This window comes from Anopheles gambiae, chromosome X, assembly GCF_943734735.2.
Source record: "Anopheles gambiae chromosome X, idAnoGambNW_F1_1, whole genome shotgun sequence".
Lineage (NCBI taxonomy): Eukaryota > Metazoa > Arthropoda > Insecta > Diptera > Culicidae > Anopheles > Anopheles gambiae.
The window spans coordinates 17,183,890-17,199,228 of record NC_064600.1 but is presented as its reverse complement, the minus strand read 5'-3'; the positions used below and the strand labels follow the sequence as shown (position 1 = coordinate 17,199,228).

At 42.9% G+C, this 15,339-nt stretch overlaps 1 protein-coding gene across 2 annotated transcripts; it reads right to left on the bottom strand.

Moving 5' to 3' along the window:
- Nucleotides 1–5,032: 5,032 nt before the first annotated feature.
- LOC1277416 (uncharacterized) lies at nucleotides 5,033–15,033 on the bottom strand. 2 transcript variants are annotated; one of them, XM_316877.6, is made up of 6 exons: nucleotides 14,366–15,033; nucleotides 8,220–8,451; nucleotides 6,904–7,020; nucleotides 6,295–6,798; nucleotides 6,147–6,220; nucleotides 5,033–6,057 (listed from the first exon to the last, which is right to left on the bottom strand). In XM_316877.6, the coding sequence occupies exons 2-6, from the start codon at nucleotides 8,441–8,443 to the stop codon at nucleotides 5,969–5,971; spliced, it is 1,008 nt and encodes a 335-aa protein (XP_316877.5). In that variant the 5' UTR covers nucleotides 8,444–8,451; nucleotides 14,366–15,033; the 3' UTR covers nucleotides 5,033–5,968. The 2 variants fall into 2 exon arrangements, with proteins under 2 accessions (XP_316877.5, XP_061508012.1); XM_061652028.1 differs by lacking the exon at nucleotides 14,366–15,033 and adding an exon at nucleotides 8,541–8,565.
- Nucleotides 15,034–15,339: the final 306 nt, after the last annotated feature.

Sequence of the window (15,339 nt, the reverse complement as noted above, 5' to 3'; positions counted from 1 at the left end):
CTTAATATAGCGCGTGGCCACGGAGCTGAAAAAATGTTGAAAATTTTTTCAACTTTGTCAAAATTGCTTGTCAACTGCAAAAAAGAGCTTTTCTCGTGGCCGCACCAAAAACATACACAAGAGCGACAAAAAGCTACAACATCTGAATATCATCGATATTTTGTTTAAGAAGTACTAAATAGGTACATAAATCAATTAGAATCATGCATTTTAGCATTATTATCATAACAATGGGTCACAACTGCGCCAAATAGCTGTTTGTTTACGCTTTTTCACGAACGTCAAATTTTGACATCTTTTGTCAACTTTTTTTCCTGGTTGCTCCAGGTTACAAAATTTTGACAAAAGCTCAAAAAAGTGACAAAAGCTCACATTTTGAAAAATTTGTCAGCATATTGTCACTCCCATGGCCTTTCACTTATACGGAGGATCGAGGAAATACTTTAGGCTACTTTCAAAATTAAGCATCGGCACAAAATCACCTCTCGTACGCGTAGAGTGGCGAGAGCATTGTTCTTTCACTTTTCACATATATCATGTAATTTATTGTCTTTTCAGTTTTATCTGATACAATTATTCATTGTTTATCATTTTTGTTGATACAGGCGGTCCCCGAGATACACGGTTATTGGGGACCGAAAACGGCCGCAAAATACCGCGTATCTCGAATTTCCGCGTAAGTCGAATCTCGTGATTTCCAGCTAAAATATCACAAATTTTCGTTTAATTTTGCAAGTAGGGGGCGGTTTTAGTCACTTTATGATTTATTTGATATGATTCTGACTGAATATAACTGTTTTAAACCTTTTGAAATAGTTTTGAACATTCGATCAAAACGGAAATTATTTGGCAATTTGCAATTGATGTGTCAAATCAGTACAATTTGCTCAAAGAACTGTCAAATTTTGAAAACCGCGTATCTCCGAATCCGCGTATAAGAGGTACCGTGTATCTCGGGGACCGCCTGTATCATCAATTACAGGCGGTCCCCGAGATACACGGTACCTCTTATACGCGGATTCGGAGATACGCGGTTTTCAAAATTTGACAGTTCTTTGAGCAAATTGTACTGATTTGACACATCCATTGTGAAATACCAAATAATTTCCGTATAGATCGAATGTAAAATACCATTTAAAAGGTTTAAAACTGTTCAATTCATTAGAAACATATCAAATAATTAATTTGGGCTAAAACCACCCCCTACTTGCAAAATTGTACGAAAATTAGTGATATTTTGGCTGGAAAATCACGAGATTCGACTTACGCGGAAATTCAAGATACGCGGTATTTTTCGGCCGTTTTCGGTCCCCAATAACCGTGTATCTCGGGGACCGCCTGTATTTGAATTCGCTCTATCTACTTGGACAGAAAAATTGTACTTGGCACAAGTGCCACAAATCCACTAAACGAGCAATAAACGGGTTATAAACAGCTCAAGCTCTCAACCGAAAAGGAATATAAAAAGACAAAGACATACAATCATGAGCTATGACGTCATCTATTGAGCAATCTTTATTTGTATTAATAATAATAATAATAATAATAATAATAATAATAATAATAATAATAATAATAATAATAATAATAATAATAATAATAATAATAATAATAATAATAATAATAATAATAATAATAATAATAATAATAATAATAATAATAATAATAATAATAATAATAATAATAATAATAATAATAATAATAATAATAATAATAATAATAATAATAATAATAATAATAATAATAATAATAATAATAATAATAATAATAATAATAATAATAATAATAATAATAATAATAATAATAATAATAATAATAATAATAATAATAATAATAATAATAATAATAATAATAATAATAATAATAATAATAATAATAATAATAATAATAATAATAATAATAATAATAATAATAATAATAATAATAATAATAATAATAATAATAATAATAATAATAATAATAATAATAATAATAATAATAATAATAATAATAATAATAATAATAATAATAATAATAATAATAATAATAATAATAATAATTTACCATAAAAGCAAAGGAGCTTTCATTGTTTTTTCTATGGATATTTGATTTTCCTGTATTTAAGTTTAATCTGTTGCGCTTGGTGGTATCAAATCGAAAATGAGTAAGCCAAATTTCGATTCTTTACCTGGCATCTGTCAACCCCTGGCAGTTTCCAAAATCTAAAAATATTTGTCCCATGTGATAAAGCCTTGAGGTTGTTTATCTACTGCAATATTACGCATATTATGCGTGCCAAAATTGATGTTTTAGCTTATATTGTGTGTATATCAAAATAACGGCAGAGTCTTTAGGCAAAAATGGGCTCATTTCTAATGAGCAAATAAAGGGTCAATGCAGTTCAAACAGCGTTAGGGGCTTTTGAAGCTCAGCAAGATAGTCGCCGACCACAAAAGCATCGTCGCTGTTGGGTTATTCCGTTATACTTTAAACGGAGGTAACGATTTGCTTGATCACGTCGCTGCCACAAGAACTGGCGAGATACTGATGCAATATCTTCTCATGATAGTTCTGGTGACAGTGTTGTGGCAATATTTCGCTGATACGCTGATGATTGATCCTCATGGCTCTACTTGGGACCGCCAGCAGACTGCCAGCAGACTTATTGCTCTTAAGCTCCTTGATGGCACTGGGAATCTCATCCAGAGATGGCGGGGGCACTTCGTCATCTGCATCATTACTGCTGTGCTGCTGCTGTGGTGGTTGCCCGGTGGTTCTTGCAATTGCACCAGCCTCTCTTCTCTAGGTTCAATTCAGGTGTCCTTCGAAGTAGCAATTCCAACTTTCAATCACCTCCCGCTCGTCTGTCAGGATATTTCCTTCCGTATCCCGGCACATTGCAGTTTTAGGAGCAAACCCGCTCCTTGCTTTGTTCAGTCTCGTGTAAAGCAAGCAGGTGTCCTCCGACTGGGAGAGCTGCTCCAGCAGCTGTTCATCTGACTCTTCAAAACGTCGCTGCTTGGTCTGGTAGAGCAGGGTTTGCTGTTTCCTCAGTCTATAGTTCTCGACGTGCATACGCGTTTCATGCCGTAGCAGACGGGTTTCATGCTGTTATGTTTCACAAGTCTTTATTTGGCGTTGTTTGTGGTTCGGGTCAGCTGTGGTGGGCGTGCGCTAAATTTTTATGACCTATCCTGTACTAAATCCTAACACTAATATTATCATGTACTCATTAGCTAACTGCAGTAATGTACAGGGTGGTTCGTACCACAATGCTGCATTCTTTTCGGATAGTGCTCGTCTGTACTCTTCGTCACACCAGTCTTTTTTTCTGAAGAGGCGAATGAGGCCAATCGGCTCAAAGTCTCTATAATAATAAACAAAAAAAAATCATTTTTCTCTCTAGGTGGGCCGATCTTCTGTTTGGCTGCCGTGATGATAGTTCGTTCCACCATACACCAGTGGATTGCGAGGGGTATCGTGGTGATCTTGTTGTCCGCCGAAAGCGCTTCCTCGAGCGCTGTGGTTTATCCCTCCGCTACATCAGCACACTTCACCCTATCCAGGTTGAGCCTTGGAATTGAAATGAAGATACCCACCCTCTCTAAATTATCACACTGCACTTCCAATGTTACGGTCGTCATGTGACATAAACTTTAGCTATTAAATAGAACACCAGTGGCATTTCTCGCGTATCGAAGAAAAATTATGCTCAACATAAACAGATGCAATAGCAAACATAAACAGTTGCTACTTAAAAGCGTTTCTGGATCAACGCATGATCATCATAAACAAACCACTGTAAACTTCAAATACCCCGCCGAGCGAACGAGTACACTACCAAGCTTAAAAAGTACACACGATTCACAGATGGGTTAACGAATGATTACCGAAATCATACGATTTTTTTTCCTACGTCATGTATTTGCGACATTTGTGTTATTGAAAAACATCTCGTGAGCCGTGTAGGTACTTTCGATAGGATCCTCAAAAGATTTTGATAAGTCAGCGCAACCGAATATCAGCATTTTCAGTTCACCGTTTTCAGAGTACATAAACGCTATTTTTGATTAAAAATTGTTCAAACAGATTGATTCTTTAATTGAACATATATTACAACAAATTTAAATTTGTCACATACTTCCGAAAAAAAAATCATCTGATGTAAAGGATTATTCTGAAACGGGTAAACCAACCTTGAAAGTCATTGATAAGCCCATCAATAACGAAGGCAGACCGAGACCGTGGACTATTTCGTATTCACAGCCAATGGCGTAAGAAATGAAGCATACATTATTATTTTTGCGTACTATAATATATAATGCTTATAAACAATGCAAAATTTGCCAAAAACTTACTTTACTGTAGGTATGTAACTGCATTTACTTTTCAATATGACATTCACTGTTTGCGACCTAATTTTACTATATACTATTAAAACTAGTTCGGGGGCCCGCGAGGTCAAATAAATTTAACATCGCTGATTTAGATTATTCCTTTAGTTTGTACAGGAAGCTGGTCAATCGTTCAGGCGAGCATAGTGATTTTTTTTACTCAAAAATAACCAAAATAAATAATCCTGATGGATGGAAATGTAGGTCACAGAGATTTTTAATGGAGAGGTAAGGGAGGCAAGAATGACTTGCATTTCACACGATGAATTAGTCCCTGAGTTAAGTCGAGCAAGATCAAAGATGTTACGAATGGCTTCAGCAATAGCTCAAAAAAAAAAGTTGGCAACAAAGCCACCGGTAATACTACCGTACCAACCAACAGTCGACCAAACAATAGGAACTCAAATAATCAATCCAACCATTCAAAGCATCAAGCAATAGTTTTGGATTCTTCCGTTCTACTTGTCACTCTAAATCTTCGTAGCAGGCTGCCTCGACACGTGTTTCCGACAAAGCAAGCAGCTACCACCTTTCAACTCACCTTCCATGCATATTTAGAACCATATGTACGCCCCGGACAGTACCGTTGCCTTCTTTCAGCAGCCCCCCGGAAATAAACGGCACAGAATGAATAAAGCCACCACACAAACCAAACGCTCTAGCATCGTTTCAAGCTTTTTGCTCTCTTTTTATTTGTCTTTTCCGTCCAAACATCATCGCCTGTATCATCCAACGATGATTGCTGTTACAGATGGACAGGTCTCGGCGGATGGAGATACTTCAGCCACGTGTTACCGTTGCAGACGCGTTCCGGATGGGAAGGTTTCCGTCGTATGACGAGATTTCCTGGATGCCGTGCCACCAGTAGCTGTGCGAAGAACCGGGTACTGGTTACGTATCACTGATTTTCGTCCCAACACCGTTAGCCGCAACGAATCGTTACGAGTGCACTCCAGATGTTTGGCAGAACTTATAGACCTATCTTGATTGTCTGATTTTCCTCAGACATGTTTGTTTCCGGTGATTACCGGCCGACACACACTCACTTCATTCCACTTTGCAAATGTTCAATAAATAATAGTATCAAGAATAAAAATGAATACAGATGGATTGGACTGTGTAATACTAAGTGTTATAGGTAGATGGTTAAAATTAAAAAAAAGAATCCCTTAGCACGGGAGCGGTAGTGAGGACGCAACGTTAAAATCTTTTGCAACTTCGCAGGCACTGTTTGTTGTCGATTACAGGAGGTTTGATAGCACGCTTTCTATTTTAAGGGAGGCAGTCGTACTGCTTTCTTATCAGAGTGTGAGTTTAGTTCTCCGTTGACATTTACGTATAGATTTACGATACATTCAGTTGTTATAGCTTTTTACTGAAAATGATTCAATTTTTCCCCGTCGCTCCCTCATCGACATATCGTTTTATCACAGTAAACATTGTGCTGAGGGGCATTGTTTACGATTTTTTTTTTGCTGACGATTCGTGCCTTTGGCTGTGGTGTTTAACAAAAGTGTTTTTCACTACAAACACACACTTTTATATCTATGTACAACTCATCCACACCTGGTCCTGCATAGAACCCGTTTCGTTTTCTAAAACCCTTCGCGAGCCTTGCGGAACTGGGGCCCTGCAGGAGTATCTTCCACGCATGGGACTTGCACTAGATTGAAGTAAACCGATCCTGGAGACAGAGAAAAAATGGGAATGCAGTTAAAATTTTGTTTAGTTAGTTATTTATTGTTATATCAAATAAAGCTCCCAGACGCTTACCCATTACTTGGGCCGCGGACGTGTTCGTTTGCTTCAGGCACTCGAATAGCATATCATCGCACTTGCAATGAGACCTATAGTAAAGGATAAATAAATAAAAATATTACCATCTTCTAGTAAAACCAAGCCATTAGTTTGATCGGCTTACTTAGTGTAAATAGAGTTATTGCTTAGATTGTAGCGCTTTTGGTACGCTCGCACCTTCATCGGGCACAGATCGTGCGTGCGGCAGCACCGGTCCATCGTGGCGTCGTCGCCCAAATCGTGATAGCTTTCCGCGATGTCACCGGTGCCGCACCACTTCGTGCCCGGTATGATGCCGCTGAGCAGCGAGAACGAGCTCGAGTAAAAGATGCCCCGCTTGCTGCTGCGGTTCTTCATGATCATTGCCAGGAATCCGCCGTTGCTTGATCCGCCCGGTTGGCCAGCGCTGCCGTTGCCGATCTCGTCGATCGGATCGTCCGGTCCTGCGATCCGGTAGGCGACCGAGGACGCGTCCGGTGCCTCCGTCGCCCGGTAGCTGTTGCGCTCGTTAAGCCGATCGACCTGCTCGCACTGCTCCATCAGCTTGATCATGTCGCGGAATGAAATCTCCAGCGGCCGGTTGATTGCGGACAGGTTGCGCAACAGCTCTACGCCATCAGCATCATTGCTAGAAAACAATCATTAAAGTAGAATGGGGTTTTTTTCTGTCGCATTTTATGCACCTCCACTCTATCGACAATGAATTGCAATAAATAAAAGATGCTAAACTTACTAGATCTCGATCAGCTCGCACCCGATCAGACGCTTGGCAGGGCCGAGCTCTACCACCGCTACTGTTTGGTCGTGAAAGTAGATCATCCGCAAACTTTCCACATCCAGGCGGCGCTCGCTGGAAAGCAGAGACCGGTAGAAAACAGAAAGTGCAAAATGGCCATTAACAAACGTACACATCTTCACCGGAACGTGGCAGTCCGGTTCTAGTTTTCGTTTTGGTCAGGGGCGGGAGGAAACAAAGAAAACAGCGAGAAATATGGCAAGCAGGCAGGCGAAACAGATACGGACAAAGCAAACCAATTAAGGACTGCTGCATTTCTGCCGCCGTACTACTTCATCTTGGCCGGTGGACTAGATCAGCAAATCGACTCCGCAGGGGAGGGCTGGAGTGCGCGTACACCGCACACATCCGCAGGCAAGATGGACACACTCATGCACTCCCTGATACATCCTCTCAGAGTCAGATAACAGATGCCAAGCGACCGCTTCTTAGCAACGAATCCGCTAACGTGTGTACGGCATTGGTGATTTAAGCGTGGGAGAAGTTCGTGTAATGATTTAGGCGCATGCGACGCCTATGCGCGTTCATTCTACGCATACGCTTTTCTCCGTCAGCGCTAGTTGCCGGCTCAAAGCAAAATCCAAAAGACTACACTTGTAAAAAAAAAACCCACGCCACAACCAACAGCAACAACAAGGAAAAACCGGCTAAAATTAGCGACTGTCTCGCACGGCGGCGCGCGAACGCGTACGCGTATCGCGTGCAAGGGACCGCGGGCCGATGGCCGAGAAACGCTGAAAGCCAGCTAAAGTGAAAGTTCGTCGGGTTCAGCAGCAGCGCTGTCTGTGTGTGTCTTCAGGGTCCGTGGGAGAAAAACAAAGTAAAAAAAAAGCGCAACGTGGGATGCAAATCGAAACGCAACCACAGTGCAGTGGTTGCACACAACGGCTGGGCGACGAGCCAATTTCACAGCCACCTTTCTTTTGCTGATACGTGCTGTCTACTAATTGCCTATATGGTTGTTGGAGTGCTGGTAAGCACACTCCAGCACCCACGGAGGAAGATGCTCTAATTTGTGTGGTTTATGTTGATATTTTTACTTTTCTTCCTGCCACCCGCTTTATGAAGGATCGATGTTTATCCCAGCTTTATGTTTGTGCGTGATTTCTTCGCTGAAGATCCACTGAGCTGAGCTGAACGCCCGACGAGAAACCGGATGCGTCTACATCCGTCATTAAGCGATCTCTTTCTCCTTCCATGCCAGAAACAAAACACACATCACACGCCCCTGGCGCTGGCACTTTGCCCCTTACCTGTAGGTTTTCATCGCGTCCATCAGCCGTCGCTCGACGATGTGCGTAAAGCCCGGTATCTGTGACAGCTGGAACGGCAGGGTGGGTTTAGCGCGGGCCGTCGTCAGCAGTTTGCCGCTGAGAATGCCGACCAGCAGGACCAGCAGAAAGCGGTAACAGCGCGGCGACGGTTTCCAGTACGCCCGTCTCGACAGTGCAGCCATGGCCGAGTTTTGGAACAGCATCTTCGGTTCTGGAACGAACAAGCAAACAAACAAAGAACTGCATGTTAAAGAAAGAAAAAAAAACGAACTGCTTTCCCACAGTTAGCTAACTTCTTACAGCCCAAAACAACGTGGATTCAAACCGATGCAAGAACGTTGCGTAACGCATCGAGACAGCATCGGGGCGAGCATGCAAAACCGGTCGGCCTGATTTGGATGCACACACGTATGTAGATGGTATAATGAGGACGAAATAGGGACAGAGTGGTGGGTTTCATAATTCGGGGCGCAGATTTTGTGCAAAAATTCAAACACCGTGGCAGCTGGATCACCGATGGTCCATTGACGGCATATCATCTAAAACGGCCCATTCCCGCGGAATTGCTTACGCGGTTTTTAATTGCACGCTGCTTGTCGATGCAAAGGTGCAGCAGCAAACACACATTAGCAACCGATGCCTTTAACGACTATGAAGAACACGTGTTTCCAGGAATGTTACCACACGTTGCGAACATGTGTCGCGACGTGTTCGCGTTTGCTACAAGTGAGTAGGCTTTCCGCGTACTTTTCGATGAAAGCACATCATACTGTCACTTATTGGAGCACAATGTTAGTAACATAAACAGTATGTATTTGTCTTTCAGCCTCACTTAACTGGTATTGGGTTTCATAAATCTTTCGTTGAGATTCATTAAGATGAATCTTCAGCAAACGCGAATCTTTATGATGAGTGATTCGAAACTGGAAGCGAATCTCTAAAGATTAATGAACCTCTAAAGATGTTTTGAATCTCTAATGATCTCCAAGGTTTCGCGAATCTCGAAAGATTCATGAATTTATAACATTAATGAATCCATTAAGATTCATAAATCTCCAGGGACTCATGAATCTTTAGACATGTATGATTTTCAAAATATTGAATTTGCGCGATCCCATGGTACAGTGGTTAACACGCACCACATGACAACATGCCCGTCGTGGGTTCAATACTCGCATGGATCGTCTCCCCGTAACAAAACAAACTATCCGACTGCGTCCTACTTGCCAGAAAGACGCGAAAGCCTGTGTAGGCTGTGGCATGATCACGTAGCTTGTTACGGCAAGAAGAATATTAATAATAATCTTTGTAGACTTATAAAATCCCTTTAGATTCGTGAATCTTTCGAGATATTTCCTACCGAGATTCTGATTCATTAAATAATTTCCAAGATTCATTCTGATTCATGAATCCAACACTACACTTAACCCGTCGATCCAGAGCAATAATTAGTAATTTCAGCCATTAGGCGCCGCATACGAGTAACCGACAGCGTGAAAATAGAAAATGAGACAAAGATGCTTACTGTTTTTTTTCTCTCTATCTCTCTCTCTCTCTCTCTCACACACACACACACACACACTATGAGTTACTCTTTGATTACGGGTTCGTTTACAAAGCATGTAACCAACGCATTGGTAATGACAATCTAGCGGCACAATCCCTATGAATTACGCCGTGCAACGCAAACAGAAACGATATCCTTTTACACCGAGAGAATGTTAGTATGGGGCAATTAGATTTTATTGCATAAGGATTAGGCAATTAGGCAATTGTCGAATGATCGACTGTTACGTCTCAGGTGATTATGTTCATGAACCTACCGTAACGAATGTGTGATGTTCCATTCAACTTTATCTGCGAAAAAGCTCAGATTGTCAAGCAGAAAGTTAGTATAAAGGCTAGGCCAATTGGATGTTATTCTTAGTTCATGCAGTACAAAAAAACTCTCTAGAAACTAAATAGACACTTCAAAGAGGTCAGAAACCACTCCAAAGAATCGAAGTGTGATGTAAGCTTAAGACCACTTAAAGGAAACTTTGAGGAGGCAAGCAAGTAGATAGTTGACAAAGAGTGTTTGTCATTGGCATCCTTCAGAAGAAGGAGAAAATGAAGAGTAAATAAGCTCGTCTCTGCTCGGAGGGGCCAAGATAAAAAAAAAAAAAACAAAGCACTCTTACACTTCAACGTGTCTCGCTGTGTTTTGGTTAAACATTACCTCGTAGCGTTTAAAAAAATTCAATGATTATCAGGATGTAACTACTACTTTTTTCCATTTTCCATCGACAACACCATATGACGATATTTGTCGACAGGGAGAGATGAAGAGAAACACTCATACACACACCTATATACTACCTCTTAAATCCTTCTCGAAACGTTCGCAACACACACACACACACAATGCTTCGGCTGACAAGAAGGTCACCGATAATTGCCAGACAACACCTTCACGCTCCATCCCTGCTCGACTCGCTTCGCTTCGAATAAGCTCTTCTTTCTGCCCTCGTTATTTCTATCCCCTCCTTGCGCTTGCGGTCGGCATGAATATTGCGGCTCCCCGTTGATTACCCGCTGCTCGCGAATGTTTGCCAAATATGTGCAACGCATCGTTTCCCTAGGATCAATTTTTGACTACGGGCATGGTTGGGGCAGCATGGGGAAAGCACTGGGGACCAGCCAAAGAACGTCGTAAAACACTTTTTGTACTGTTTATGTAATATTGAGGCGAATAAATGTTTTGTTAAATACCGCAGACACTAATCTGTGCAGTTGGCGTTAACACGGAAAAGGTCAACCGTGAAAAAAACCAAACGCAGGTTTCCATTATACAACTGGGTTGACAAGATAATGGCATGACAAATTGGGTTCGACCACAGCGCTATCCTTAGCTTGGGGTAAATTCATTCGTTTAGTAACTTTCAAAGCGCAATTAAACGGTTGACTGTGCTTGACCCAAAACAGTCACATTGATGCCATTACTACATTTAGGTATCATTAAAGCTGATAACAGTCAGAAGGCTAATAACAATAAATTGTTTACTTTATAGAAGAAAAAATCAAGCGCATAAATAAACTGTTTATCGTGCAATCTCTGCTGGACTCATCACCCCAGCTATTCGGCATACTCCGTATGCATCACATACTCTGTTGTCTACTTCACTCGTTACCTGTTCGGATTGGTAATGGCACAAGTGGTACACGATGAGCATGATCATCGGTACGTGACACTTTGGTCGATATTTATTGCCTCTTCACATGGCACTACGGCAAGAGCAAAAGCAAAATGCACCCAACCTGCACCAAACCCTACTCGTACCCCGCATTGTGCAACATGTTTTGTAGTGTACGTTGTCCCAATAGACCATTGTCCCCGACATACTAACACTGGCTGGCCAGTTCAACAGTTCGCAAGCGATACGCTAATGCGTTCTTCAATTTCAATTCCATTGGAGTGGAGTGCACCACTCGACCATCTACCGGCATTGGCAAATCCCGCACGGTCTCACTGACGATCGGCCCTTTTTGGCAGCCGTGATCGCTCTGGTGCAAGCTTTGGCGAAGCAAAATGTGCGAAGCGTGCGTAATGAGGATTCCGAGTCGAAAAAAGGAATAATCTATTCCAAGCACATTTAAATGACCAACAAGCCCGAAGGGATGGGCATATCACTTTCCTACCACCCTCAGCATTGCGCAACCAAACATGGCTTGCGAAGCGTGGAATATGAGATGTGGTCGCAGAAGAAAAACAAAAGGTTTCTGGAATTGATAAAAAAGGGGGTTATCCATGCATTACGTAACGCACCGAACGACATTCATCGATTACCACGCTCAAAGTGTTGGTTCTATTCTGGCATCTTTTATAAGAAACTCTACAATCATTACGTACTTTATGGATATTCCCCGCAAAAGAAGACTGTGGCCGGTAGTTAGAATAAGTTACCCGGCAACAAAAGGAAGAACGGACAGTCACACATGGCGGTAGTTGGAGGAGGGGTAATTATGATGAGAGTGGCGTGTGGTGGTCTTTAGCAACGATCAGAACAAAGCCTCCCTCCCCTCCTCCCTGTAACTCTTGACACGATGGCTGCTCATGGTAACACAGAGCGAGATTACGACACGAAACAATGGTCACCAAAACCAACCAATGATAGTTGGCGGGTAGGGTGGTGTATGACACACACTTTGACGAAAAGCTGCAGTGACAAGGTGTATTTTTTGTTGTGTTGTGAGGGAGTGGCTTTTTTTTGCAACATCTAAAGAAAAGGAAATGGGCACCCGCCGAAACGGGGACATGACCCCGAGAGAGAAAAGTAGTAATTTGTGGGGTGGTGGTTGTTCGCCGTGTTTCACGAATCAAAACCCGGGTGTTGAACTACGTCTCACCGTGTAGAGGGTGGGCACGGCTATCGATTAGGTCATCCACATCTTCATGCGTTCAATCCGTTGATAGGGGTATTTGTTGTGTGCCAAATATGCGTAGACAAACAGGATCAGGAACGAACATGAATCGAATCCCAGCCGAACTGTCCCTCGGTAGCATGGAGAAACAGGAATGGGTCAATACATCGTCACAATCGTAGCAGTTTGGCATGAAAAGTTGCCTCGGTCGTGCGATCAAATCTTCGTCGCATCAACCATCGTCTCGTGTGCGAATAATATCCAGCGTTGGGTAAATCCGTAAGATATCATCGTTTGGCGTCTGCCATACGATGAGTAACGCCTATTGAGGTGCGCTATTATGGAGTCTGTAAGAAAAAAAACAAACCGCTTACGCTTCCTCTTCCAATGCGTTGTGTACATGATGTATTATGCAAACGTTGCCCGACTGAATACTCCGACAAAACTGCATCGCGGATGAGAAGTATGAGAGAGAGAGAGGGGGAGAGAGAGAGCAAAAACCACACACCTATCGTGAAAGTTTTCCTCGCTTTGCCGTTCGTGCTAAGCTTTCTGAGGCCTCACTGGTCTAAGTGGTGTTTGTTTGTGTGTGCGAATGAACTTTAGGTTTCATTTTTTCCTCTATTTTTTTTTGTGCGCATCCGGATTGTACTGCCGAGACACTTGAAGCAATTTCTAGAGAAAAGCTGGCACCAACAGGATAGTAGCGGTTTAAGTGTATGTGTGTGTGTAAGTGTGTGTTTGTGCGCGCATATGGCTCAACGTGTTTATTGAAAGGGTCTGCCCCTAATGTATTCCGTTTTCGCTACTCATTATCCTCCCGCCACTTCTCCGTTCCCTGCTGTACCTCCAACATCCCTCATGACTGGGCTTTCCAAGGATGGAAAATTTCCCCTTGCTCGTCTCGCTGCATTGACTCACCACAGTGTACTAGCTCTGTCACGCACGTAAACAGCCACCGATCGATCGCATCATTATCCCGCAGTGTGTTTTGCTGGAGTTGCATTTCACCCAGCAAAGCGATTGCCCCAGCACCGATCAACACATCAATATTGAGCGGATAGCCCTTTCGGACGCTTGGATCGCTTCTACGGCACCGCTAAGCTCAACAACAAAAAATTGGAAGACATTTGCCATCCGGAAAGGAAACGGAACAAGAAAAAAAGCAAGCAAATACGCATAAGAAAGCGACACCGGTGGCACAGTTTCTCACCGACCGACACAAACCCGTTCGTGTCGATCTTGGGTGAAATGTAACTGCCACTACACCGCTATCGATGACTGAACGGTGAGAAAGTGAGGCATCCGATCCCAATAGTGCGCGAACGCAGTGACGAACTGTCAATGGTTCATGCTGCCGTACACGTGCGCACAGCGTTCGAGGCCTAGCCTAGCCGCCCACCGGCTACTATTATCGATCGCGGCGAGTAGTAACCACACGTTCTAGATGCCCTCTCACACCACACAAACACACATTCCTGCAGCACGTGTATAAATAATGACGAGCCGGCTGTTATGTGATGCGAGGATGATTATTAGTGCCGCCCCTTTCGCCCTTTTAGACCCCCTTTTTTTTTTTTTTTTAGCTTGCGCTAGGAATGCTGCCTCATAGTTTATTAAAGGCCCCAAACGCCCAAATTCTCACCGATTAATGGTAACATGTTGCTGTTACAAACAAAATTGTTCTGCACCCCGGTATCGATGACACCGTCACGGTAACGTACCTTCGCTTTGGCAGTGGCAGTAGTTGGAGTTTCGAAATCAACCCAACGCGATGATGTTAGGTTGCTTGTTGAATTGCGCTGCACTGGAACGCGTTGCAATTGATTGAGGTGTGCTGGTCGAGAAGTTGCGTAAAATGCGATTCGAGCTGCTCTTCAGAGCCGTATCATTCTCCGCCGACACCAAACGGGCGATGTTTCCAGGCGAAGAAACGGCACCACACTACCAGAAAGCTACCAGAAAGTGCGTAAATTTAACACCTTTCACCCTGCTACACCAGAAATCGGGGTATGGCTTAAGGCGGGAACAGCGGGAAAACACTTTGTACCTTTGGTGGTTTACCCAAGGCGCTTTGAAAGATGTAGCACCGAAATGCACTTTAAATGATTTATTTTTGGTCTTTTATTTAGTTAATGCAATTATGCCTTTATTCACTTTGCTCAGCAAGAAGATAAGCTTGCTTTGTGTGTGTGAAATGTTTGTTTCGATGTCTTTGTCTGCTGTGTACTAAAATTGGGCGATGCAATTTTTTAATCCGCGCACAAAACACCACCTAACGGATTCAGATCGCACACTGACGACGAACCCGTTCGACAAGCACGTGCGGTTCGATCACTCGACGCGGTTCAGACAAAAGCTCCGGCACGACTGAGAGCGCTCGCATGATTGCCGGGCCGCACGTCCCGGGCTTTACGGTAGACAACGTGACTCGTACCTCCTCTGCCATTCCTCGGCGGACCGGTGGGGCTCACCTGGTGGAGACTTTGGCGGAGCAAAGTGAGTAAAATGAGACGTTACGCAGCGGAGTCGCGAGCGGGGGTTTAGTGTGTGTGAGTGTGTGTGTGTGTGTGTGTGTCTTATTTTGTTTGCAGTTCGGTTTGGGTGAAAGGAACCAACGGATGGCAAGCTTTCGGTGCAGCATGGCAGCAAAACTTTCGATAGGGTTGTTAGAAAAAAAAAACAGGCTTGTTGTTGT